Source organism: Myxocyprinus asiaticus, chromosome 3 (assembly GCF_019703515.2).
Source record: "Myxocyprinus asiaticus isolate MX2 ecotype Aquarium Trade chromosome 3, UBuf_Myxa_2, whole genome shotgun sequence".
Lineage (NCBI taxonomy): Eukaryota > Metazoa > Chordata > Actinopteri > Cypriniformes > Catostomidae > Myxocyprinus > Myxocyprinus asiaticus.
The window spans coordinates 29010642-29037659 of NC_059346.1; the positions used below are offsets into that span (position 1 = coordinate 29010642).

The following is a 27018-nucleotide window of genomic DNA, read 5'->3' on the forward strand; positions in this document are numbered from 1 at the left end:
CTCAATACTATTGAAACATCCAATATGTGCTGGAGCCAGTGTTTCTGAGTCAAATGCAGGCAAATATTTGTTTACTTTGAGGGCAAATAGAATAATTTCTCACACCAATCTTGGCCACATAAATCAATGCTGCAGAAATTCATGCCCCCTTCAGACTTTCACTCTGACTTTCAGACAAACACTCATCTTTCCTCTCATCTCACAATACCTCAACTTTTTAATTTCAAAAAAGTTAATTTTTACTTTAATTGTTCATTTTAATTAACAATTTAATTTCAATTTTAAAATCAAACAAAATAAATAGGAAGAAACATGTCAATATATCTCTAGTTTTACCACAACAACTGTCACTTTTCTGCAAATTGCACATCACGGTAAGAGTATCAATTTGTGGTTAAACAAAATCCTTGCAAAACTTTTGGAAGCAGAAATTTGCATAAAAATGAGGAGAAGCTGAAGAGCAGAGCACAGCTGCAGTCTGTTTAAAGTGAGGGTTATTTATGGGATAAGGGAAGGAGAAGGATGCATGAAAGAGCATCTCAGAAAAAGAGGCAGATGACAGATTGGACTGCAAAGCTCTGTCGCTTTTCACTGACAAGAAAGGCATGTCAAAAGTGACCTCAATAACCAGTCTGCCAAACAGACACACACTTTCACACAGTAATTGTCGACTGTGTGACAAATTATGCAGTACGGACACAAGGAAATGCAAAATCACAAATTTATACATAGAGTTATATTATAAAAACATGCCAATGGAATGCAAACACATCTATACAGAGACACCTCCCTATTCAGTCTATAAAGTTTATAAACTACTAGGTCAAAACAAGGTTTTTTTTTTTTTTTTTTTTTTCACTTTTGGCTACAGTAACAATTGAAAACATGAAATCTGAAGTCAGCATAGTTACAATTCTCATTAGCAGGGCTTAACAGAATGGCCGCTGGTCATTTTTTGTTGGTAAAGAAAACCTAAATTTGATGTGTGGATTTTAATTTTAAATTTAATTTAATTTTTTTATTTTTTTATTTTTTATTACAAAATTTTAAATGCAGAGTCAATTATAAGAAAGCCATTTGTAGGTTGATTTCACCCAAAAGTTTAATACTGTGGCATTGTCAAACATTCCTCTGTTTGTTTGAGTGGCCCATCAAGCCTGACATAGCAACATTGGCTCAACCAACGATATTAGTTTAGGGTGGGACTATATGTTTATACAACCAATGGAGGATTGGGGGAGTTTTCTGGAATCAGTTTGAAAACCGTGATTATTTTTGCTATTTTATTTGGTGGTGCTAGTCACATAATACACTTCAGCTTTAAGATTTAAAGGTGCCTACCACCCCTGGAGTCACGAGTTCGAATCCAAGGCATGCTGAGTGACTCCAACCAGATCTCCTAAGCAACCAAATTGGCCCGGTTGCTAGGGAGGGAAGAGTCACAAGAGTAACCTCCTCGTGGTTGCTATAATGTGTGGTTCTCGCTCTCAGTGGGGCGCGTGGTGAGTTGTGAATGGATGCCACGGAGAACATTGTGAAGCCTCCACACGCGCTATGCCTCCGAGGTAACGCGCTCAACAAGCCACATGATAAGATGCGCGGATTGAAGTCTCAGACGCAACTGAGATACGTCCTCCGCCACCCGGATTGAGGCGAGTCACTACGCCACCACGAGGACTTAGAGCGCATTGGGAATTGGGCATTCCACATTGGGGAGAAAAGGGGAGAAAAAAAAAACATTTAAAGGTGCACTCAGTCATTTGTCTTTGTGTAACATTGGACTTACACTGACACCTTTAAATGTCACTGACACAACATTGGACTCAAGATGGCGCCGAGTATGGCTGCTGCGTTGCGAGCTCCGACACAACATGGAAGTGTTTTGTTTGTTTTGTTCACAATTCTTATGTTTTTTGTCTTGGATGTTGTCTGCCTTATTGTCTACGACAGACAAACACTTTTGGACATTGGATCAGCAATTTCACACCGTAAACCGGACTTCAAATTCCTCAATGCTGACCCACTGTTTACAAACATGCAAGCGGAGCCCTTTGTCTGGGCAGTCCGGACGTGGAAACGCAGGAGGAAAAGGGGAAACAGAGCCGGCGTTCTCATCAGAGTAAGACGCCGCGCAAATCGACCCCTGCTACCCAGTATTCTACTGGCAAATGTTCAGTCTCTGGATAACAAGCTCTGCGAGCTGAAAGCGCGGATCTCTTTCCAACGAGAGACGAGGGACTGCTGCATTATCTGTCTAACAGAAACTTGGATGTCTGAGGAGATTCCAGACTCAGCCATTGAACCCACGGGGTTCTCCTTGCACCGAGCGGACAGAGCGAAAGACCTCTCAGGTAAAAGCAGAGGTGGTGGTGTATGTTTTATGATCAACAAATACTGGTGTGATCAGAGGAACGTGCATTCTATCAAGTCTTTGTGCTCTCCTGATCTGGAATTTCTCATGCTTCTGTGTCGACCATTCTGGCTACCGAGGGAATTCACAGCGGTCATTATCACAGCTGTGTACATCCCCCCACAAGCCGACACAGACCGGGCACTCAAGGAACTGTATGGGAGTATAAGTGAGCAGGAAACCGCGCACCCTGAGGCCGCGTTCATTGTGACCGGGGACTTTAATAAAGCCAGTTTCAAATCAGTCGCACTAAAATACCACCAGCACATTAGTTTCAACACACGAGGGGACCGGATTTTGGACCATTGCTACTCTCCCTTCCGGGATGGCTACAAATCCCTCCCCCGCCCACCATTTGGCAAATCGGACCACTCTTCCATTCTGCTTCTGCCCGCTTACAGGCAGAAACTGAAACAGGAAGCACCCATCCTCAGAACGATCCAGTGCTGGTCAGACCAATCAGACACTACGCTACAGGACTGTTTTGATCACACGGACTGGGAGATGTTCCGGTCCGCCTCTACTGATGACATCGAGCTTTACGCTGATAGCGTAATGTGTTTCATCAAAAAGTGCGTGGAGGACGTTGTTCCGACCAGAACAACACGGATCTATCCGAACCAGAAGCCATGGATAAATAGCGATGTTCGCGCAGCACTTAATGTGTGCAGTGGCGATTTTAGGGGGTGGCCTGTGGTGGCCTGGGCCACCCCTGAAATCTCATTGGCCACTCTGTGGCCACCCCAGAACTGATTGGTAGTTCATCATGTTCATCAACACAAGAATGAAGAACCAATAGAAACACCTGTCAATCAAAGATGACATCTCAGGTCATTTGTTGATTTAGAGCCACACTGACCCAGGGTCAGTTTTATATTTCTGACCATTATAGTAGTGGGGGGACTGAAGCTGTGTGAGCTGATCTTTGATCAGTGGGGGAGGGGCAGGCCGCGGGTGGCCAGGCAGGTGCTGCAGGTCGCGGGCAGCGGGCGCCAGGTCTGGAGTATAATGGTCAGTCAGAAGCACGAAGCTGACACGAGCTAGTGTCTACCTCCAACTTCCAATGAGTTGACGACGTCGATTTGTGGTCAAAAAGAAAGCTGTTATTTGAGAGGTATGTTCATCTAATCTAACGTTTAATTTATCCCGAATTTCCATGTGAATGTGAAAACATTTTTTCATTGTTACAGTAGCTAGGTTAAAGAGTAAGCTAGACCCTACACCACATTCAAAATGTTATCTTTATATTGACATGAAATATTAAATGCCATGTTTTCTGATTTAATGACGGAGGTGTGTAAAGCGTTTTACAGATGTATATGTTCAATAGCTGAAGTTATATATATGGCTAACCTGTATGTTTGTGCTGTGACTGTACTTTAAGTCTTTACATGAGTTATTTATGAGCTCTTTATGTGTATTACTGGTCAGTCAGACCAATAAAATCTTCAAAGTTTTTATACCTTATTTGACATTATAAATATGCAGTGGCAGGGCAAATTGCACTTAAATGATGCAAATGATTTAACTAACTATTTTATTTGGTAATATTCAAAGTAATTGAAGCTATCAGAACATGTGGAAAATAAACCTGTGTAGACACTGTAAGTTTTGTTTTTTACTGTATTCAGAGCTCAATCTGCAATTTTGGGGTTTCCAGACAGACACCTATAAGCCCTCGTAGCCAATTTCACACACTGATTTGTACCTAGTTTAACAATATTTCTGCTGGACAGTGCAGTTATAGCTAATAAATGAATGAATAATTGATTGAATGATTGATTGTATTGCGCCTCAATCAGTTATCACCTGTACTTGTATCTTTATATGATTATACACTATACCTAATGTTATATGCAGATTCATTTTTTACAATGAGAATAGCTCTTAAAAACGTGTAACTGACTTTTCCTAAACAATTACTGATTTAAAAATGGATGTTATGTTAAAATAACCAGAGATTCCCAGAAACTGTAATAGGTTGAAATAGAACAGGAATAGAAAACTGTCAAATGTCAAAACAACAGTCTGATATTGAATACAAACAATTCAGTGAATGCTAACATGAGTTTAAGAATTCATTTATTCTATATGTGTAGATGTTGAAGCAAAGCAATGCGATATTTACACATTTTGATCATGTGCCATTCACAAAGGTTCTCCCGGTATCGCCACCCCACACTAGGTCTGCGCCCCATCTTGGCCACCCCAGTAAAAATGTCCTGGGTACACCACTGAATGTGTGGACCTCCGCTTTCAATTCCGGGAACGCGGAGGAGCATAAACAAGCCAGTTATGCCCTCCGAACAGAACAGCAAAACGCCAGTACAGGAACAAGATTGAAGGACAGTTTAACACCACCAACTCTAGAAGCATGTGGCAGGGAATAAACATCATCACGGACTTTAAAGGGAATAAAAACTCCGCCATGAACACCGCTGCCTCTCTCCCGGATGAGCTAAATACATTTTATGCTCGTTTTGAGGGAAATAACACCACCCTCGCGGAGAAAGCTCTCGCGGCTGAAGCTACAGAGGTTAGTTCACTCTCCGTCTCTGTAGTGGATGTAACCCGATGCTTCCGACGGGTGAATATCCGCAAAGCCGCGGGCCCAGACGGCATTCCTGGCCGTATCATCAGAGCGTGCGCGAACCAGCTGGCTGGTGTTTTTACAGACATTTTCAACCTTTCCCTCTCTTTGTCTGTAGTCCCCACATGCTTTAAAACATCCACCATTGTGCCTGTTCCAAAGCAATCAAAAATAACTTGCTTAAATGACTGGTGTCCTGTTGCTCTGACCCCCATCATCAGCAAATGCTTTGAGAGACTAATCAGAGATTACATCTGCTCTGTGCTGCCTCTCTCTCTAGACCATTGCAGTTTGCTTACCGTAACAACCGCTCCACTGATGATGCCATTGCATCTACAATACACACTGCTCTCTCCCACCTGGAAATAAGAACACTTATGTGAGAATGCTGTTTGTAGACTACAGCTCAGCATTCAACACCATAGTGCCCTCCAAGCTAGATGAGAAACTCCGGGCTCTGGGCTTAAACAGCTCGCTGTGCAGCTGGATCCTGGACTTCCTGTCAAGCAGACGCCAGATGGTTAGAATAGGCAGCAACATCTCCTCATCACTGACCCTCAATACTGGAGCCCCACAGGGCTGTGTTCTCAGCCCACTCTTGTATTCCTTGTACACACATGACTGTGTGGCAACACATAGCTCCAATGCCATCATTAAGTTTGCTGATGACACGACGGTGGTAGGTCTGATCACTGACAATGATGAAACAGCCTACAGAGAGGAGGTGCACACTCTGACACACTGGTGTCAGGAGCACAACCTCTCCCTCAACGTCAGTAAGACAAAGGAGCTTGTGGTGGACTTCAGAAGAAAAGACAGAGAACACAACCCCATCACCATCAATGGAGCACCAGTGGAGAGAGTCAGCAGCTTCAAGTTCCTGGGTGTCCACATCACTGAGGAACTCACATGGTCCATCCACACTGAAGTCGTTGTGAAGAAGGCTCATCAGCGCCTCTTCTTCCTGAGACGGCTGAGGAAGTTTGGAATGAACCACCACATCCTCACACGGTTCTACACCTGCACTGTAGAGAGCATCCTGACTGGCTGCATCTCCGCCTGGTGCGGCAATTGCACAGCCCACAACCGCAAAGCACTGCAAAGGGTGGTGTGAACTGCCAGACACATCATCGGAGGTGAGCTTCCCTCCCTCCAGGACATATATACCAGGCGGTGTGTGAAGAAAGCTCGGAAGATCATCAGAAACTCCAGCCACCCGAGCCATGGGCTGTTCTCACTGCTACCATCAGGCAGGCGGTATCGCAGCATCAGGACCCGCACCAGCCGACTCCATGATAGCTTCTTCCCCCAAGCAATCAGACTTTTGAACTCTTGATCTCCCACGATCAAAATACATCAGTAAAATACACTTTATTAATCTTACTCTTATATCTCGTAGGTCTACGACACCGGACTGTCATAAATTATTATATTATTATATCATATTCTCTCTTAACAACTTACTTGTTGTTAACTTGGGGCAGTGGTGGCTCAGCAGTTAAGGCTCTGGGTTACTGATCAGAAGGTCAGGGGTTCAAGCCCCAGCACCACCAAGATGCCACTGTTGGGCCCTTGAGCAAGGCCCTTGACCCTAACCACTCCAGGGGTGCTGTATCATGGCTGACCCCAGCTTAGCTGGGATATGTGAAAAAAATAAATAAATTTCACTGTATATGTGTGATAAATAAATAGAATTAATTACTATCAACCAACAGCCTGAATGTCAGTACAATACAACCTACTGTACATTCTATATATACTTTTTATTTTTATTTAATATTGTGTGTATTGTATACTGTAAAGTGTATGTTATTATTTGTATATTGTTGTGTGTAATTATGTGTATATTAGATTTTAAATTGTGCTGTGTTAATTTGATGTTATTGTAAATTGGTATATGTCTCATCACTGTCACGACTGTTGATTTCACACACCATTGCACTTGTGTATATGGCTGTGTGACAATAAAAGTGATTTGATTTGATTTGATTTGACACCTAGCGGCTTGGATACAGCATAATTTAAAATCGATAGTTTTTAGTTTCAGATGCCATTGTAGATATGTAGTATTCATAATAAGCCATGATTACTTTAATCAGTGAGTGAAAGTGTCAAATAACAGGACAATTTCTGAGATTAAGAGAGTAGTATTCGCCTGGTCATGTGATTCTAACATGCGGAACCTCTCCATGTACTGTAGAATAAACAGCTTTTATAAGGTTACTGATATGACTGGAGTCTTCATTTTAATGTGAGTGGTCATGATTTCCTATATATATTGCAAAATTACAATCATGTTTTTAGGAGTTAAACTTTTTTAATGAGGAAAAAATAAAAAGAGTGCACTTTTAATGAAACAATGTTGGCAGGGCAATAAAAAAAATAATAAAAAAACAACAACAACAAAAAAAGAAATCCTTACTGTAAAGACCTGCGCAGTGGTTAAATAAAGGCTTGAGTAAATTAACTGTTGTTTACCTGTCGTTGTCTACAGGTCTGAAGCCTGGAAGGATGTGTCTGAAACTGCTGTTCCTGTCCAGTTTAGGCTGACTCTTAGTGCGCTTTATAGAGCCCTTTAACCTGCGACTCAAAAACCCCTAATGTGAGAATGAAAGAGAGAGACATCAGAATAATTACAGGCAAACGAAAATTAATTTCCTCTGTTACTCATTTCATATTGATCTTTCACCACCATCTAATACATTCATTCACTTGGTAACTCTCCCACTTTATTCACCCTATTTCTGTTAAAGCACCTGTCACATTTTGCGGCTCAAGACTCAACTTCCTTTAGGCAGCAGTTACCATGGAGACAGCAGGTTGGCATCAAGGGCATGGGGAAAGGGAGGCATAAAGTGAGAAAGAGAAAAAAGAAAGAGAGAAAGACAAGGGGAAAGAGAGGTACCATAAGACAAGGATTTGAGAGTCAAGGACAAAGTATGATTCTTACTGTGAAGCTAGTATAGTAGAGCGAGAATATGAAAGAATATAAAAGAATGTGTGAGTGAGAGAGAGAAGGTGAGGAAGGAGTTTTGAGTGCAAAACAGAGGTGAGATAGCAGATAGCATAGATAGCATCAGGCACTAGCACAAGTGTTAGTAAACAAACAGAAAGTAGACCTACCAATTAACACATCTGCATATTCTACATAATTAAAGCCCCCTACTGATTACTTTTCACAATATATGCAAATCATCACACACACAGACATCTCTTAATCACAGAGCAATCAGTCAGAGTGTTTCAGCGTACCGAGAAGGACCGATAGAGACAATGATAAGAAGACATCAGAATAATAAACAATCCCACCGTTTAAACATAACACAAATTGTGAAAATACTGCAGGAGATCTGAAAAAATAAACTATGGAGGGTCAATTGTTCAGTCATGGTATGCAATGTTAAGCCATGTTAATAAGCAACTATCGAACAAGTCTGTCAAACAGGTCATGGATGACAACACTTATCCAAAGCGACTTAAAATGTATTCATGGTATTCATTCAATCAGCATGCATTTTCACTGGAAATCGAACCCATGACCTTGGTGGGTTGATATTGCCAGAAACATGCTCTACCTGTTGAGCTACTGGGAGACAAAAACAGTACAGAACTATCCCTTGTTCTTGTCCTTTTCCCACACATGGGACAAAATCACTAATCAATTGCGGCATTTTGTGCATGGAATTTCACCATTAAAACGTATTCTTATTCACTAACCCCTCGCAATCTAGTTTAAGCAGGCATAAGCAGCGCTGAAATAGCGCTGTGTCTTCAGTATTTAAATAAGTCATTACCATTCCTTTCTGCGCAAACACGCCTCTAAGTTAGGCTCATTATAGATTGTGCTTTATTCACAAAACTCTTTGCAATATGCTCTACGCAATAAAAATCACTCTACCACCAGAGAAAAGCACAATGTTTACTGACATTTTCCGTAAATAATTACAGATTTTTTCTGTCTTTTTCATTATAAGAAAATATACCTGTAAAATACAGAAAAACCAAGTTTTTCAATAAATCTGCTGTAAAAGTACAGTCAAAGTCTGTAACTTTAAATTATAACCTACCAATGTAACCTATCCACCGTTTTACAACACGACTGTAAAAAAATTATTACGGTTTTGAGTGTTAATTTAGTAGATATCAATGTAAAAACACTGACCAATAAATTGTTTTTTTTTTTTTACATTTTTCCTGCTCTGTGCGCATTTATTTAAAAACACAGATTTTTTGTTTTTTACGCATGTTTGCTGTAAATTTTAAGTAATAAACACATTATAAAACCTAATGAAAATCAATTTTACAGAACTGTTCTATAAAATTACTTCCAATACAGTGTAATAAAAAAATACGACAACTGCAACTTAACAGTAATTTTCCATTTTCTAACATTAAATGCATGGTAAATTTATTTAAGTTCCACATCAACAAAGACATTGCATTTAACCAAAAACAGCAGCTTAACATCTGCATTTGACCAAACCTGGACTTATGGTATAAAAATATATTTGGACAGGGATATTTTAATTTCTACACTCTATCATACACACACAGAAACACCCACCGGGAATAAAATAATAAAGGATATTTTGATTCAAATAATTTAATAATGTCAAACTGTTAAAGCTAAGGTGTGCAATCTTTTCCAGAAACATTTTTTGTTATACTGGTTGAAAGTCTCTTCACATCCTGATAGCAATCAACAATTTAAGTGGTCTAAATGTAAAAAAATAAATAATATATATATATATATATATATATATATATATATATATATATATACACACACATGTATCTTCTGTGGAAGGGACAGATCTAAAAAAATGATCGACCAATCATTGCATTCGGTCCGAATGTAAGGATAGGATGTCCTTCCTGTCTGTCAATCTATATTTGCACACCGCCACGCAACTTGTTCGCACAGACAATCACACGTCGTCAGCGCGGGTTCCTTGACGCTGTGCAGAGCGAGCGCGAGAATGGAAGGCGAACCACCAGTAAAAACAAAAAAAGAAAGACAGTGTTAGAAACTTCTACAATGGAAAAATGTCTGGATCAAGAGCGTACTAAAAGCAGAATTAATATTGGCGTTGCTTTTCCATGCTGGAGGCAACTGCGGGATTCAAAGGGTCTGAAAAATTACGCCATGGTTGCTGTTTTTCTTTTGGACAGGTAATTACATGGTTTGATTTGTTTTTTATATATTTAGTTAATGTAATTAAGTATTTAGTTCATGTAGTTTGTATACATTTACAAATTATCTCAACACTAACAGCAGCTCCGGTGTAAAATGAAACTTGTTTTTTTACATGAGGTAATCTGAAACCGTTGCGATCGATTCCGCCAACAAGTCTCTCCTCCTGGCGCTTAGACTCTGATCTGTGTGTGTGTTCATGTGTGATAGAGGAAACGTGGCTTTGGAGACACCTTTGAAGCGAGGGCGGGCTCTATGCTTTCAAAGCTATCTTGCTAACTTCTAGCCTCTCTGAATTACACACCATAGCTTTAAGTAATTCATTACCCCTCTCTTTAAAAATGTAGTAAATTGTAATATCATCTTATATTTGGCAGAATACAACTTTATTGTAAACCACAGAAAATGAGGTCAGCAAACAGTTCTGTGTTGTGATTGGACAAAATCGTCGTTGCCGGAACTGTTCAGCCAATGAATGCCCGAGAATCAGCTGTTTGAATCTGAGCGCCAGTAACCAGTAACCATGACGTTCCCTATCTGTCACTCACTCGACGTTGGTGTCGATGTAGTGACAATAGGGGTCCCTATACAAAACGCCAAAAGGCTGAATGGTGTTACGTGAACTGGAGGTGTGTGGTGGGCAGACTTGCTGTGTGCCTCATAGCCAGCACACCAGGTTGACACGTAACCTCCCCCAACACAGTTATGAGTGTCGAACGGCCCTTTTTGGGGACAAGTCAACTACCCAAAGATAGAGACAGGCTTAACCCAGTCATGGCCTCTTTTCCCCTTCTCTTTTTCCACTCCCTAAAAAAGAAGGGGGGTTATCCGACTGGGCTGCCAGGTCTAGTCGGGGGGTGTCCCTCCCAAGGGGAAGACACCACGGAGACCACACCTCGCCCCAAGAGAGGGGGGGATATTTTTAAGTGGAAAAATACGTCACATGGTCTTTCCAACCAAGTGGAGAGCCTTCAAGGTAGATCCTGCCCAATGGGGGAGGAGTTACTACAAACATGGAGACTGGGGCAGAGGGGCTCTGCCCAAGGAAGATGCAGTTTGCCAGCAGGGAAACGAACTAGCGGAAGATATAGATCGCATGGGGTTTAGCCTTACAAGGAACCACCACATGCGGAGCACCTACCCCAGAACAGGGCTCTTAGCGCGTGTACTGGGCTGGCAGTGAGTATCTCCGAAAACTCGACTGTCACAGGGCTCGGAGGAAGTCAACCAGGGAACACATTTTTTGAACACTACTGGGAATTAACAGCGCACGTCTTCAGCTCAAAAGGAGGTGGAAGGCGCTATGTGCAAGCGATACACCCGGCCGGCTATCCCAGGCTTATCCGCTTGTGTTGCGTGCCACTACCTGGGATGAAACCGGTTCCACCCGGAAGTTGTAGAACCTTGCAAAGGTGTTGGGTGTTGCCCAGCCCGCTGCTCTGCAAATGTCTGTTAGAGAGGCACCTCTGGCCAGGGCCACGTCATGGCCGTGCTGAGTCTAGGGACATCGAAGCACTTACCTGGCTCCTTGTGACCACCCCCGGAACAGCCTGAGATGGGGGAGGAAGAAGCCTGTCCTCGTAACCCGTGGAGGCTGCCACATCGGGGGCGGCTGTGTGCCACAGCTTGGCGCTCAGGGGCGGAAAGGGCACCACTGGAGCGCCAATCCTGCAAGAAAAAGCCCGTGGACGGTAGTCGTGGTGATGACCGTACACACCGGGTATGTGACCCAGGGAGGAAGGCAGCCGCTCACCGGGGGATGGAGTGGTCTTTCTACCAGCTCCACGTGAGTGGGTTCCCTCGTCCCTGGGTTGCCCATCTCAGGGGCGCTTCGAGGACCTCCGTGGGTTCTCCGTGGGCTTCCTGCGGTGGGCTCCATGCCGGGGCCGGGCCAGAGGGGCAGGCTGCGGCGGAGCCGGTGCAGTCACCGCAGTGGGACGCCCTTGGCGACGAGCAGATGGGGTGCGGGATCTTGAGCCGCGCCGGGGCAGGATGTGCCGGATTGCTTCCGTCTGCTGCTTTACCGTCGAGAACTGCTGGGCAAAGTCCTCAACGGTGTCGCCGAATAGGCCCGCCTGGGAAATGGGGGCAGCAAGGAACCGTGTCTTGTCGGCCTCACCCATCTTGACCAGGTTGAGCCACAGGTGGTGCTCCTGGACCACTAGTGTGGCCATCGTCCGCCCGAGAGACTGCGCTGTGACCTTTGTCGCCCGGAGGGCGAGGTCAGTCGCCGAGCGCAGTTCCTGCATCAAATCTTTTGGGTGGAACTACCCTCGTGCAGTTCTTTCAGTGCCTTGGCTTGGTGGACCTGCAGGAGAGCCATGGTGTGCAGGGCAGAGGCAGCTTGTCCAGCAGCGCTGTAGGCCTTAGCCGTCAGGGACGACGTGAGCCTACAGGGCTTGGACGGGAGCTTAGGGCGTCCACGCCAGGTGGCGGCGCTCTGCGGGCATAAGTGCACCGCGAGCGCCTTATCCACCAGGGTAATTGCCGTATAGCCCCTGGCCGCCCCACCATCGAGGGTAGTGAGAGCGGGGGAACTGCGGAGTCGGGGTCGGGCAGTAAAAGGTGCCTCCCACGACTTTGTCAGCTCCTCATGCACCTCCGGGAAGAATGGCACTGGAGCGGGGCGCGGCTGTTTTGAGCGGCGCCGCGAGCCCAGAAACCAATCATCAAGCTGCGAGGGTTCAGGGGAGAGCGGAGGGTTCCACTCTTGCCCGACGCTCATGGCTGCCCGGGAAAGCATGTTCGTCATTTCGGCATCGGCCTGTAACTGGGCGACCGTCCCCGAAGGGGAAAGCCCAGCTGAGGCTTCTGCGTCCGACTGGACAAGCCCGCTCTCCGATGCTGCGCTCGAGAGCTCATCATCTTCGCGGACCCCGAACAAGAAGCCAGACTCGCCGTGCGACGAGCCGTCGAACTCATCCGGAAACCCGATTGGGGCAGACGAGCGTGCTGGGGAATGGGAGGTCCGCGGGGGGATACCCGGCGGAGGCGATCCCATTGAGGTCCCCAAATCGCCCCCAGTGCTAGCCGCACTGACCTCATACTCGTAGGTAGGAGGACCGAGGCGGGGAGCCGCTGCGCGACCGCAACGTTGCCATGGTCATGTTCTCGCAGTGAGAACATGAACCATTCATAAATGCTGCCTCCGTGTGGGTCGCGCCCAGACACGAAAGACAGCGATCATGACCATCCGAAGTTGAGAGAAAACGACCGCAACCAGGAATGACACACGATCGGAAAGGCATCTTTAGAAAGATGCATCTTTAAAAAGACGTTCCGTGTGTGCGCTCTTTTGGAGAAATATATTCTTTTAGAGGGGAAAAACGCTCTTTCAGAAGATATACTCTCTAGTTTTTCTGCCGAAGTGCACAAGGGGCGTTCTCTGCAATGCACCAGTGCAGAGGAGGGAGAAGCCGCTGAAATGCGCCGTCAGATCCAGCAGAGGTGAATGAACAGTGCTATTCAGCTCAATGAGCATGACTGTTCGGCTCCGAAGAGAAAATCTGAATGAGTGGTTGCATACCAGCTCCTTTTATACCCGTATGTCCGGGGGACTGGCATGCAAATACCACTCGCCAATTTTCATTGGCCTTTTATCAAAGACCAAAGGTGTCTTGGGCTCCCAAGAGTGACCCCTAGTGTCACTACATCGACACCAACGTCGAGTGAGTGACAGATAGGGAACCTCAGTTCAACCCAGTCATCAGGACCATATTTTGCTGTGTTCCCACATCTTCAGAAGATTCCTATAAGCAAACAGACGTGACCAAGGTGTGTTTTTTTTTGGTTGTGTTCACACAACATTAGAAAATAGAATAACCACATTGATGCAGTATGAAGGCTGGAATGTTAGTGCTACAACTACACATACTATGATTCAGTATTTTTATTTTTTTATTTTTATGAATTTGCCAGCAGGTTATATCATCAAACTGCTTATTATGCCAGACAACACACTCTTAAGTGTTAGAGTTATAACAGAGCAGAGAAAAGTAGAAAATCAGTCACTGAAATTCAGTAACTTCCAGCTGATCAGCTAATTCAGATACTAATACTACAATTACTGATGATAACAATAACAACAACCGTTATCATGATTTCAGATTTTTACAATTTACATTACAATTGTATGCATGCTAAATTGATCTAAAATGTGCACATGATGTGTCAGAATTACTGTACACAGGTTGCAGGTTCAAACAGATAAACGTTTGATTTGATCTTTTCACAGACGAGGTGGTGGACACTGGTTTAATGATGGCTAACAAGATCATTGAGAGAAGCCGCCCACAGTGTCCAAAGCCTGGAGTTATGGAATTTTCTTCCTTATGGATGCCTCTTAAGATGACTGACATCTTTCTCAGAGATAATGTTAAAATTGTTATGTAGTGATGGCTAAAGGTGAGTGAATTGAGACTGAAGAAAACTAAAGTGCACAGTGATCATGAACACTGACATGTCATTCTATGAGATATTTGATGTGAGCATCAAATATATTAATTTTATATTTATATATGTAAAAATATTAAGAACACTTTACCCTATTATTTCACCATTTTAATTCTGCTTAATTATATATGTGTGTGTGTGTATATATAATATATATGTGTATGTGTGTGTGTGTGTGTGTGTGTATGTATATACAGTTGTGCTCAAAAGTTTGCATACCCTTGGAGAATTGGTAATATATGTACCATTTTTAAAGAAAAAGAGTGAGCAGGCAAAACACATTTCTTTTATTTCTTATGGGATTCATATTCAACTGTAGGTTATAACAAAATGGCACAATCATAAAACAAACCATGGCAACAATGAAAAAAATTAAATGACCCCTGTTCAAAAGTCTGCATACCCTTAGTTCTTAAAACTGTGTATAGCCCCCTTTAGCATCAATGACTATGAGGCCCCAAATTCTTGCAGGTGGTATAGCTGCCCATTTGTCTTGGCAAAATGCCTCCAGGTCATGCAAAGTCTTTGGTTGTCTTGCATGAAGTGCACGTTTGAATGGCTCGATGATATTAAGGTCAGGAGACTGTGATGGCCACTCCAGAACCTTCACCTTTTTCTGCTTTAACCACTGGAGGGTCAACTTGGCCTTGTGCTTAGGGTCATTGTCGTGCTGGAAAGTCCAAGAGCGTCCCATGCGCAGCTTTCATGCAGAAGAATGCAAATTGTCTGCCAGTATTTTCTGATAACATGCTGCATTCATCTTGCCATCAATTTTCACAAGATTCCCCGTGCCTTTAGAGCTCACCCCCCCCCCCAAAACATCAGTGAGCCACCACCATGCTTCACAGTGGGGATGGTATTCTTTACACTATAGGCCTTGTTGACCCCTCTCCAAACATAGTGCTTATGGTTGTGAACATGAAGCTCTATTTTGGTCTTGTCACTCCAAATTACAGTGTGCCAGAAGCTGTGAGGCGTATCAAGGTGTTGTCGGGCATATTGTAACCGGGCTTTTTTGTGGCATTGGCGCAGTAAAGGCTTCTTTCTGGCAACTCGACCATGCAGCTCATTTTTGTTCAAGTATCGTTGTATTGTGCTCCTTGAAACAACCACACCATCTTTTTCCAGAGCAGCCTGTATTTCTCCTGAGGTTACCTGTGGGTTTTTATTTGTTTCCTGAACAATTCTGCTGGCAGTTGTGGCTGAAATCTTTCTTAGTCCACCTGACCTTGGCTTGGTATCAAGAGATCCCCGAATTTTCCACTTCTTAATAAGTGATTGAACAGTACGGACTAGCATTTTCAAGGCTTTGGATATCTTTTTATATCCTTTTCCATCTTTATAAAGTTCCATTACCTTGTTACGCAGGTCTTTTGACAGTTTTTTTTCTGCTCCCCATGGCTCAGTATCTAGCCTGCTCAGTGCATCCGCGTGAGAGCCAACAAACTCATTGACTATTTATACACAGACACTAATTGCAATTTAAAAAGCCACAGGTGTGGGACATGAACCTTTAACTGCCATTTAAACATGTGTGTGTCACCTTGTGTGTCTGTAAGAAGGCCAAACATTCAAGGGTATGTAAACTTTTGATCAGGGCCATTTGGGTGATTTCTGTTATCATTATGATTTAAAAAGGAGCCAAACAACTATGTGATGATAATAAATGGCTACAAAAAAAATGTGTAATTCTACTAAAATTTGGTAGTAAAATTACAAAGAATATATATAGGGAAAAGCTGTAATTTTACAGTAATTCATTGTTGAATTAAGTATAACATTTTACTGTAATTTAATAGTAACTGTTTGGCAACATTTGCTGCCGGACATTTTACTTTTTTTTTTTTTTTTTTACAGTGCAGGCAGTAAACAGAATTTTATGTAAAAGAGATGTTTGTGTACATTTTCTTTTGATCATACCAGCAGCATTTCATCAAATAATGATCAAATGATGAAGAAGAGCATTATAACCAAGCATATATCAAGATGTGCGCTGTAGCACCCATCTACATTGCGAGCAAATCACTAGCATATGCGACCAAATTTCTCGCTATGCGACGAAAATATGTCTGTTATTTTCCCCTGGCTAGTAAATGTTCAGATTTCACTTGCCAGTGATTGAGTTGTGTAGAGGCGAAGATCTTAAGCACAGCAATCCTTTTACTGAATATAAAGCTGCCGTTTAAGAAGCTGGATTCAGTCTTGTCTTTTACTGCGTGATGTGATCTCGTGAGCATGCACTCTGAAGGAAATTTACCTTATTTGGCTCCAGTGGGACCTGCGGTGTTGTGATCGTGCTGCCTCCATCGCTTAAGTTGAGCCGTGCTATGCAATAGTTACATTTACATTGCATTTAATGATGTCAACTCTGATTTAGATTAAACTTTTCCAAGGACTGTTCTTACAACATTCTCCACTTTACAGCATGGCTACAGACCGAGTAACATGACATATTATAAATTGATAGAATGTGAAATTTTAAATAAAAAAAAAAAGCTAAAATGTGATTGAAATTATATATATATATATATATATATATATATATATATATATATATATATATATAAAGTAAACAATTGCATTCTATATCATGTGGAGTCATATGAATACTTTATATATGTGAAGATGCCCCCTTCTTGGTTTGCTTCTTATCTTTTTCAGTTGCATTACGCTTACATGTTGTCAGAAGTCTGGTGAGTAAAAACTAAAATTTACTAGCCAATGGAGATTCCAACTTGTCCATAGAGGGTTGTGTAGTCAAGTGCACTTTTAGCATGTTAAAGAGATGATTAAGGTCTCTGGATAACAGTAGTGAAGTGATTCTGCTGCATCCTCCGCTATATAGCGGTCAGAAACAGCCTGCAAGATCGGAATAGCGCAAATTGCATCGAAATTGCGTTCAGCACAGATTTTAAGGGCATATTTGCAGCATTGTCTGATCATACAAATCAGCGCATACAAATACACAGCACTTTTACAGGGTGCAATTCATTCTCAGGGGATTGCACACTTTCTCACACTTGTTCAAACATATACATTACGAATTAGGATGGAATTTCAGTGTTATCAGACTGTGGATGTCAGAATTCAAGGCTTTCGCAGGAGATTTTTGCAAACCAATGTGCCCCAATTCATTTATTACACACTAGACGACTAATTGGGCCTGATTCTGCAGATGTCAGAAGCTAGAAGGTCAAGCTGTTCTTGATTCACAAAGAGATCTCATTTAAATGTAATTACATCTGCATTCAGTTAAATGATGAGCAGCAACCACATAAAAACCCAAGAAGACTGCAACAATCGCATTCAGTCACTACATGAGACTGAGTTAAGACACAGAGGGTGAAAACTACAGAATACCACCTGCTGTTGATTGCTAAGGATTTTCTTCCTGTAACCAGCACATAATGTGAGCCACAATTTGAAACAATTGCTTCCAACCTGCCTTTGAATCAGTTTTTTTTTTTTTTTTATCTCTTGCTAATAAAGCTCACACTCATAAACATATAATTACAACTTGATAACATTTACAATTCATTCACATAATGTTAATTCTTCCCTAATGCCCATTAATAAAATGTCACCTTGTTCTACATTTTAACAGTGTGTTCGCTTGGTTCATACATTTGTCTGTATCTCTGTCTAATATCCTGATGTAAGTCTATAAACTATATAGCCTCTGTTTAAAATTCATTTAAAAGCCTATAAATTTAGCCTGGATCTAGACATCAGCTCAACATTTAGAAGATTAGACTTGGTCTTAATACTTTATTCCATGTAAAACATGTTGAGTAGACCTTGATTTGTGCATTTTCATTCAAAAACATTACAGCTCAAGTTTATAGTCTACAGTAGGAAATTATCATTTCACAAAATTGCTTATTTAATTAGGATTGGAGCTTTTATATGGCAGATCTTAAGAAAAAGTAGCAATAAAGATGCTACATATGTGTCCTAGTATGAAGTGCACATCTGCAGTCCAGGCTTCATTTAATCAGATGCACACACTCTCACATACAGTATCATAGACACACCAAAAAATACTTACTGTGACCCTGAAAGGTGTAGCAGCAGCAGCAGCAGTGGGCTCCATTGTGGGTGGGGCTTTGTCAGGGGCAGAGCCTGGCATGCTACGTCTCCGCCCTGTTCTCTCAGGTGGAGAGTCTGTGAGACAGAGAGAGATTTTTTTTTTTAATTTACAAAAGAAAATCCTAACCAACACTGCATTTTAAAGGTTTTTACTACTTCCAGTCATTAGGGGCAGTAAGTGCAATGTGCAGCTGTACAGGCAACAAACCACACTTACTAACAGTAAACAGCACAAGATGAGGACAGACACGTTCTTGCGTTCAAACACAGCTGGACAGAGCACAACTCCAAATGCAGGGGTCTTGAGCATGTTTTTCTAAGTTTCAAACTATGTTTAACTTTACACATCTGCCTAAAAACGCTGTGATTATGATGCAATGCAACCAAAATGAGACACTCCAAAAGCATCCGTCTGACACATGTGGACATAGACACGACCTTAGAAAGTCTACCTCGAACAGATAGATGAATTAAATTGCAAAATGGATTGCTGGGTACTGTAGGCCAATGTGGTTTAATGATTTGGAAATAAACAATATATTGCCTTCTAAAGCCACTTTTTGTATTGTCTTATCAATGCTTTACTCGTCTGCCACAATAATGTAATGTATTTAAATTATCTGAATAATTTTTATTATTATATATATGACTTATATTTATTTAAATATAATTATTAACTGCGATTAAATCCATATTAATCGATTGACAGCCCTAGAGCTTACTCATAATATCACAGACGCAACTAGGTAAACAATTTCTAGGACATTTTAAAAGCATGTAAACACCAAGAACTATGGTGACTCCAAGCACATCAAAAGCTTTATAACATATTTAAGAATAAACTAACACACACTCTTTTAACACTTATCTTCATCAGAAACACAAATCCCAGCATGCTGTCCAAGTGTGCGCAGAGTGTGCTTGGTGTGTGCATGGAATGTGAGACTCACACAGCATGTAATCGGATACACAGACAATCAACATGACAACACCTTCCTTTCAGTGACTGATCTTCCACTGTCATAAAAAGCTGTCTGTCACAAATATCCTAACAGCCCATTCATAAATTCATCAGTATGCACAGCTACTAAATCCTTTCACTCTTCCTCAGTGAGAAAAAGAAACCTGACTTACTGCTTCATTCAGTCGGTGTCTTAGAAACAGATTATAATAAATGCTTCACTCTGATCTCTACACCACATACTGATTCTCCAACAAAACAATATATGAACAAAGTCTTCAGTCAGAACTAATATTCCCATCACATACTCAGACTCATAGGGAAGAACAGGAGTGTGAGTTTTTTTTTTTTTTTTTTCAAGCATCGTTTCACCCAATTTCCCAAATTTCATCCATCTGGTATTTTGCTTTAATTTCCAGATGGCTGACAAATGGATAGTTGAAAATAACATGGACATGAGTTTTTTTCTTCTTCAACCTTTTACATGTATGTACAGTGGAATGTACAGTACCTGGACACTTATGCCACACAAATGTCTGGAATTATTGCATTAGATCTAAAATATCAAACCAAGTGGCATCTGTAAATAAATGATGCTCAGTCTTTAAGAACTAACTTCACTTTTCTGCACCATCTTTGTAATGACTTGTAAGCAACTGGGTCAATGTGATTTTTAGTGGATGTCTGAAGTCAGTACTCCTCCAGTTCAAACCGATGACTTAGTTATGGACATGTTCCACTAGTGTATAACAACCACAATGTGTCACAATAACTTTTGTCTTTATCTTAGTATATGTATTATTTGATATTTAAATAAAAACCTAAAGAGGTCATGACATGAGGAATCAAATTTTCCTTGATCTTTTGACATATAAGAGGTCATTGTACTATAAAAATATACTGTAAGTTTCAGAACTGAAAACTTGCTCCTTATAGAAAAAAGCATTTATTTAAACCAAGCTGCAAAAACTGCTAGTTTGGAATTTGTGGAACTTGTGATGTCACAAGGACCAAATAAATCTGCAACGCCTATTTCTCATCATTGCACCCTTGGCCCCGCCCACTGGTGCTCAGAGTCAGTCACACAGGTAAAGAGGAGAGAGGTGGGCCTGTCATGGTAAATTCATCCACAGTAGACTTGAACACCTTCAGGTGCCTATCTGGATTTAAATGTTTTTCTACATAAACATGCACTAGACGAACAGCTCTGACCATTATCATACATCTTGCGCCACTTTTAAAAGACGCAATGTCAATTTATAACTCTAAAATGGAGACCCCTATTGTGTTTCATTCAGCTGGACTGTCATGCTGTTGTGCTGTTTTGAAGGTGTCCTGGACCATTTTTGCACTCATCTGTACACTTTTAATTGTTGGTCTCTTGTCAAAATTGACGTCTTTGATCATATTGATGCGTTTCCATGTGTGTTCCGTGACTGCTACCGGGTCCTTGAATAACATATAACGTACGAGTAAGGGCAGCCGGTGGAGTTTCTGGTGCCCCCCTAGGGAGTTGTTGCCTTACGCAGACTGCGTAATATGCATATAGGGAGTGTCGGTACTGATTACCGGCTAACGGAAACCCTGCTGCTGTCTCCAAGGTTCTGTCACAGTGTCTCTGTTTGATAGTGCACTAGCCAATGCAGAAGTTGGAGACATTGCGGGAACCCTGCAGGTATTCCACACTGTCATTAAACCATTACAATTGTAACCGGGGTCTAAAAGGAGTTTTTGATGTATTTTGCACAGAGTTGTCAATAGTAAATGACAGTGCAGACTTTTTTGCATGTCTGTCAAAACTCCATAAAAAGAAGCAAATAAATCCTGTCATAATACACTTACAACTACCATATTTTGTACATAATTTGAATTGAGTTGTGTTCATTCTGTTGTTCAACTCTGTTGGTGGGGTAGGTGTATGACTGAAAAATACATCTGGATGAAGCATATTTTGTCCACTCATGTTTATATAGATATTGCAATTAATCGCGATTAACTAGAAAAAAAAATGCGATTAATCACGATTAAATATTTTAATCATTTGACAGCCCTAATATATATATATATATATATATATATATATATATATATATATATATATATATATATATATAAATGAAGGACATATCCTATTATATACATACATACATACACTACTGGTCAAAAGTTTTGAAACTGAAATGTTTCTCATGATCTTAAAAATCTTTTGATCTGAAGGCGTATGCTTAAATGTTTGAAATTAGTTTTGTAGACATAAAAATTATTGTGCCACCATATTAATGTATTTCATTATAAAACTAAAATTTAATAAAAAAAAAAAAAAGTTTTTAAATTGATGATTGGACCAAATAATAAAGAAAAGCAGCCAATAAGTGCCCAACATAGATGGGAACTCCTTCAATACTGTTTAAAAAGCATCCCAGGGTGATACCTCAAGAAGTTGGTTGAGAAAATGTCAAGAGTACATGTCTGCAAATTCTAGGCAAAGGGTGACTACATTGAAGATGCTAAAATATAACACAGTTTTGATTTATTTTGGATTTGTTTAGTCACAACATAATTCCCATAGTTCTATTTATGTTATTCTATAGTTTTGATGACTTTACTATTATTCTAAAATGTGAAAAAAAAAAAAAAAAAATAATAATTATAATAAAGAATGAGTAAGTGTTTCAAAACTTTTGACCGGTAGTGTGTGTGTGTGTATGTATGTGTATATATATATATATATATATATATATATATATATATATACAGCTCTGGAAAAAATTAAGAGACCACTGCAAAATTATCAGTTTCTCTGGATTTACTATTTATAGGTATGTGTTTGAGTAAAATGAACATTGTTGTTTTATTCTTTGTTTTATTTCTATATTTATTAGAGCATTTATTTGCAGAAAATGACAACAGATCAAAATAACAAATAAGATGCAGTGTTTTCAGACCTCCAAAAATATAAAGAAAACAAGTTCATATTCATTTTTAAACAACACAATACTAATGTTTTAACTTGGGAAGAGTTCAGAAATCAGTATTTGGAGGAATAACCCTGATTTTCAATCACAGCTTTCATGCGTCTTGGCATGCTCTCTACCAGTCTTTCACGTTGCTGTTGGGTGACTTTATGCCACTCCTGGTGCAAAAATTCAAGCAGCTAGACTTTGTTTGTTGGCTTGTGGCCATCCATCTTCCTTTTGATCATATTTCAGAGGTTTTCAGTGGGGTTCAGGTCTGGAGATTATGCTAGCCATGACATGGTCTTGATCCGGTGGTCCTCCATCCACACCTTGATTGACCTGGCTGTGTAGCATGGAGCATTATCCTGATGGAAAAAAACAATCCTCAGAGTTGGGGAACATCGTCAGAGCAGAAAGAAGCAAGTTTTGGCTTGATTCATGCATCCTTCACAAAAACGAATCTGCCCGATTCCAGCCTTGCTGAAACAACCCCAGATCATCACCGATCCTCCACCTGGGGTGCGGTTCCATCATTACCAACATAGTTCAATGATTTGGTGTTTCCCGAAACCGTAGTTTGAACGAACATTTGCAAACTGCGTCGCAAATTTGTGTAGTTGGAACTACAGCTCTCCGCCTGTGGTTAGAAGCACAGTTCCTTGTTAGTTTGCGTTGTCGACGTCATTGATTTTGCCACAGCTGGGGTGTGTTCTATTCAGACTTATCACCCCTATGCCCTATTCCTTTCAAAGACTTCACCATCCACTCTGAGAGCTTTGAAAGGCTTGAAGTTGTGGTGATCAAAGTTATTTTTATTGGAAATTCAGTTTGAAACGATCTTCCAGTGTGACTGTCACAATTCAAAGTGCCCTCCTAAGGCATTATTTATGCCATTTGGAATGCAGGATTGGCATCATTTTCACGTAGAAAAGGTGAGTTATTTTATTATTTACATTACTTTGTTACAACATTTTCCAAAGAGAAATTTCACATATGGCTATATATGTAAAATACAATATGCATGTTAATGGTTTTCACTGATATAAAAAGTTATCTGTACCATACATACAGTATATGCAACATATCTGTAGAGTATAGTGTCAGAAAAGTGCTATGTAAGTGTAAAATTAATTCATTTACATATTTCAAAATATTACACTTTCATATATGTAAAACATAATTTCCCAAATCACAGTGTAATTGTATATAGCCAATATGCCCAAATAAATGAACAATAATTGTAGAAATACGCATGTATGGAATATATCTGATTTCTGTATGGGATGACATGTCTGTGTAAGTGGTTTTGTGTTTATTTGTGTTCACAGAAGTAGAATATAATAGAATATGGAATATTCTCAATAGGCTATGTTATAGAAAACAAATGTATACTTCTTGTTTGCAGTAGTCTTTCAATTAATGTTTGCAGGGAAAAACAAAAAAGCAAAAAGTTCTGCTCTGAGTTCTGCTCCTGCAGGATGCATTCTGCCTCAATGTGGGTTCAGTGGATCATCATCATCAGCACCAGCATGACCCCCTCTTCCTCCTCAGGAAGTTGAACACATTTTCGTGACTGCAATGTTTTTGCATTCCTCAGGAAGTTGGACAAATGTTTGTGACTGGATTTTTTGAGGAGTTTAGGGGAAAGTCAGCGTGGTGTTCAGAAGCTGTAACAGCAAATGTGTTACTGCTTTCACAGCCTTGCGACCTAAGACTTGCTGAGCCACAGGTCATTACCAACCACCTCCATAAAACTTCCCACAGCACAATAATGCAGAGCAGCTAAGAACTGCACTGCTGCACTTAAGGCATAGTTTCTTCTTGTGGCCCTCTGAAGGTGTGGTTTCACAACCTGCAACAATTCAAGGATCTTGGTCCTTGGAATCCAGAATTTTGTTATGATGTCATCATCAGATAGAGAGTCAAGTGGGGAGAAATTTGTCCTTATGTAGACATTTATATACACTACCTGACTTCTGCGTCGCCTTCTGTGCTCAAACTGTAGGATTCTTTGTAAAGCCGCCATTGTTGAGCATTTGATACACACACAGATACTGTATTTATTAGGTGAGTCATTAATAAACCTGCTACTGATGCACCTGAGGAATGGATAGAAACACCTTGGTGGCTAATAATCATCTAAATTAACTAGCTTCATCAATTATTTGTGACAGTAATAGGGCACAGCTTAATTTGATTATCAAATTATTGTATTCATCTGTTAATGGGTTTTTGGTTTTAAAATAGGATGCTGTTTTTTTTTTGTGTGTTTTTTTTTTATAGTTTTCATGCTGTGGCTTGGGAAAAATGAGAAGGCCTCTTTAGAATTGTCTGAGGATTCAAATAAAGGATGTGTTTTGTGTCATGTTTGGCTTATATTATCATGGCTAATATCTTGTGTATTGAGAAAATCTTTACATAGCCAGCTTTAGTTACTTGATAGTGTGATGGTGGGTCATCACCACTGCAAAACAATAAAGGTTTGTATTTCATTCCGTACATAGGATTCCTCATCACACTTACAGTATATAATTTATTAATTACATTATTCTGGTAGTTGATAATGAAGTAATGACATTGCATGAAATGATTCACATAATAATTGCTTGCATTTGATCTGGCATTCCAATGCTACTGTGATGCATCAAGTCACAAGTATCACCTATTATGTGCTCATTTCTACATGTTAAACTACTGGATGAATTCCCAGTGTATTAGAAAGGCACTAACTCAAAACACATGTTAAAAATTGAATTTTTGGTCATCAAATGGGATATTATATTTTGTATTTAAATTTAGATAGTGAAGGGTTTAACTTCTCTGTCACTAAAAAGCAACTTGAAATCGTATTTTTGTTGCCATGCAGCAACACACAGCTTACCAGAGCCCCATTTGCCTGGCCCAGTCTGTATCTTTCACTCCATATATATTTAATTCTATATCTTTCATTGTGTCAAGAATAAAAGTGGCATTCTTATTGATTTTTGAAAAGTGTGCATATGTACGTATGTGCTCAAGTGCGGTAAAGTGAGGTAAGAGGGAAACCCCACTATTGTAGCTCAATGCTGCGAGAGGTCGTGATGAAAACAAACACACCAGCAACAGAAGGGCATGTGAAAAAAAGAAGCAAAACAACAGAGAACAGAAAATAAGAGATGTAGTCCTCAGATGCCATGTTCGTTATTTACAACATCATCGCGGGGATATAACGTTGCTGTGGAGCTGCTTACTGACCGAACCGCTTGTATACTGTAGTAAACAGTATGCCACTTACAAAGTGCATATCAACATAAATGTCTATTTCGTGTCTTAAGCAGTTTTTTCCACAATAAATGGCTTCTGTCCATGTAAATGAGCTGTTATAATTTTATATCCATTCGATCTCTGCAGAAGTTATTACTCCACCCCCTGAGTAATGTCATTAATGACAGCTCTGCATTGTTGAACCAACGTGGTTCGAACGATGGATGTGCAACATAGTTACTAGGATTTCAGGGAAACACTTGAGACTAGGTAGTTAGTTTCTCTAACGATGCATCATACTATGGTGGTTACGCAGTAGGTCATAGGTCACCCCTGGTCATCTAATGGTTAGACGGAGACCTGGAGAGGTCTTCAAGCCACTGTGTCTCGCACCCACTGTGAAATTTTGTGGATCGGTGATGATCTGGGGGTGCTTTAGCAAGGCTGGAATCGGGCAGATTCGTCTTTGTGAAGGACACATGAATCAAGCCACATACAAGTTTATCCAGGAAGAAAACTTGCTTCCTTCTGCTCTGACGATGTTCCCCAACTCTGAGGATTGGTTTTTCCAGCAGGACAATGCTCCATGCTACACAGCCAGATCAATCAACATGTGGATGGAGGACCACCGGAACAAGGCCCTGTCATGGCTAGCCCAATCTCCAGACCTGAACCCCATTGAAAACCTCTGGAATGTGATCAAGAGGAAGATGGATGGCCACAAGCCATCAAACAAAGACGAGCTGCTTGAGTGTTTGTGCCAGGAGTGGCATAATGTCACCCAACAGCAATGTGAAAGACTGGTAGAGAGCATGCCAAGACGCATGAAAGCTGTGATTGAAAATCAGGGTTATTCCACCAAATACTGATTTCTGAACTCTTCCCAGGTTAAAACATTAGTATTGTGTTGTTTAAAAATGAATATGAACTATTTTTCTTTTCATTATTCGAGGTCTGAAAACACTGCATCTTATTTGTTATTTTGATCTTTTGTCATTTTCTGCAAATAAATGCTCTAAATGACATTCAGATTGACAATGATATTTAGATTAAATTTTTATTTGGAATTTGGGAGAAATGTTGTCATTACTTTATAGAATAAAACAAAAATTTTCATTTTAC

At 40.7% G+C, this 27018-nt stretch overlaps 1 protein-coding gene across 4 annotated transcripts in view; it reads right to left on the reverse strand.

Moving 5' to 3' along the window:
• LOC127420916 (disabled homolog 2-interacting protein-like) overlaps positions 1–27018 on the reverse strand; it is a 189964-nt gene that overhangs the window by 108087 nt on the left and 54859 nt on the right. For 3 of the 4 annotated variants that reach the window (XM_051663547.1, XM_051663536.1, XM_051663529.1), the window contains exons 2-3: positions 18695–18810; positions 7479–7597 (exon numbers count right to left, since the gene is read on the reverse strand). In XM_051663547.1, coding sequence (XP_051519507.1) covers positions 7479–7597; positions 18695–18775 — 200 coding nt within the window. In that variant the 5' untranslated portion in view covers positions 18776–18810. Of the gene's footprint in view, positions 1–7478; positions 7598–18694; positions 18811–27018 lie in introns of those variants that run through there. The other variant, XM_051663573.1, reaches the window with a different exon arrangement.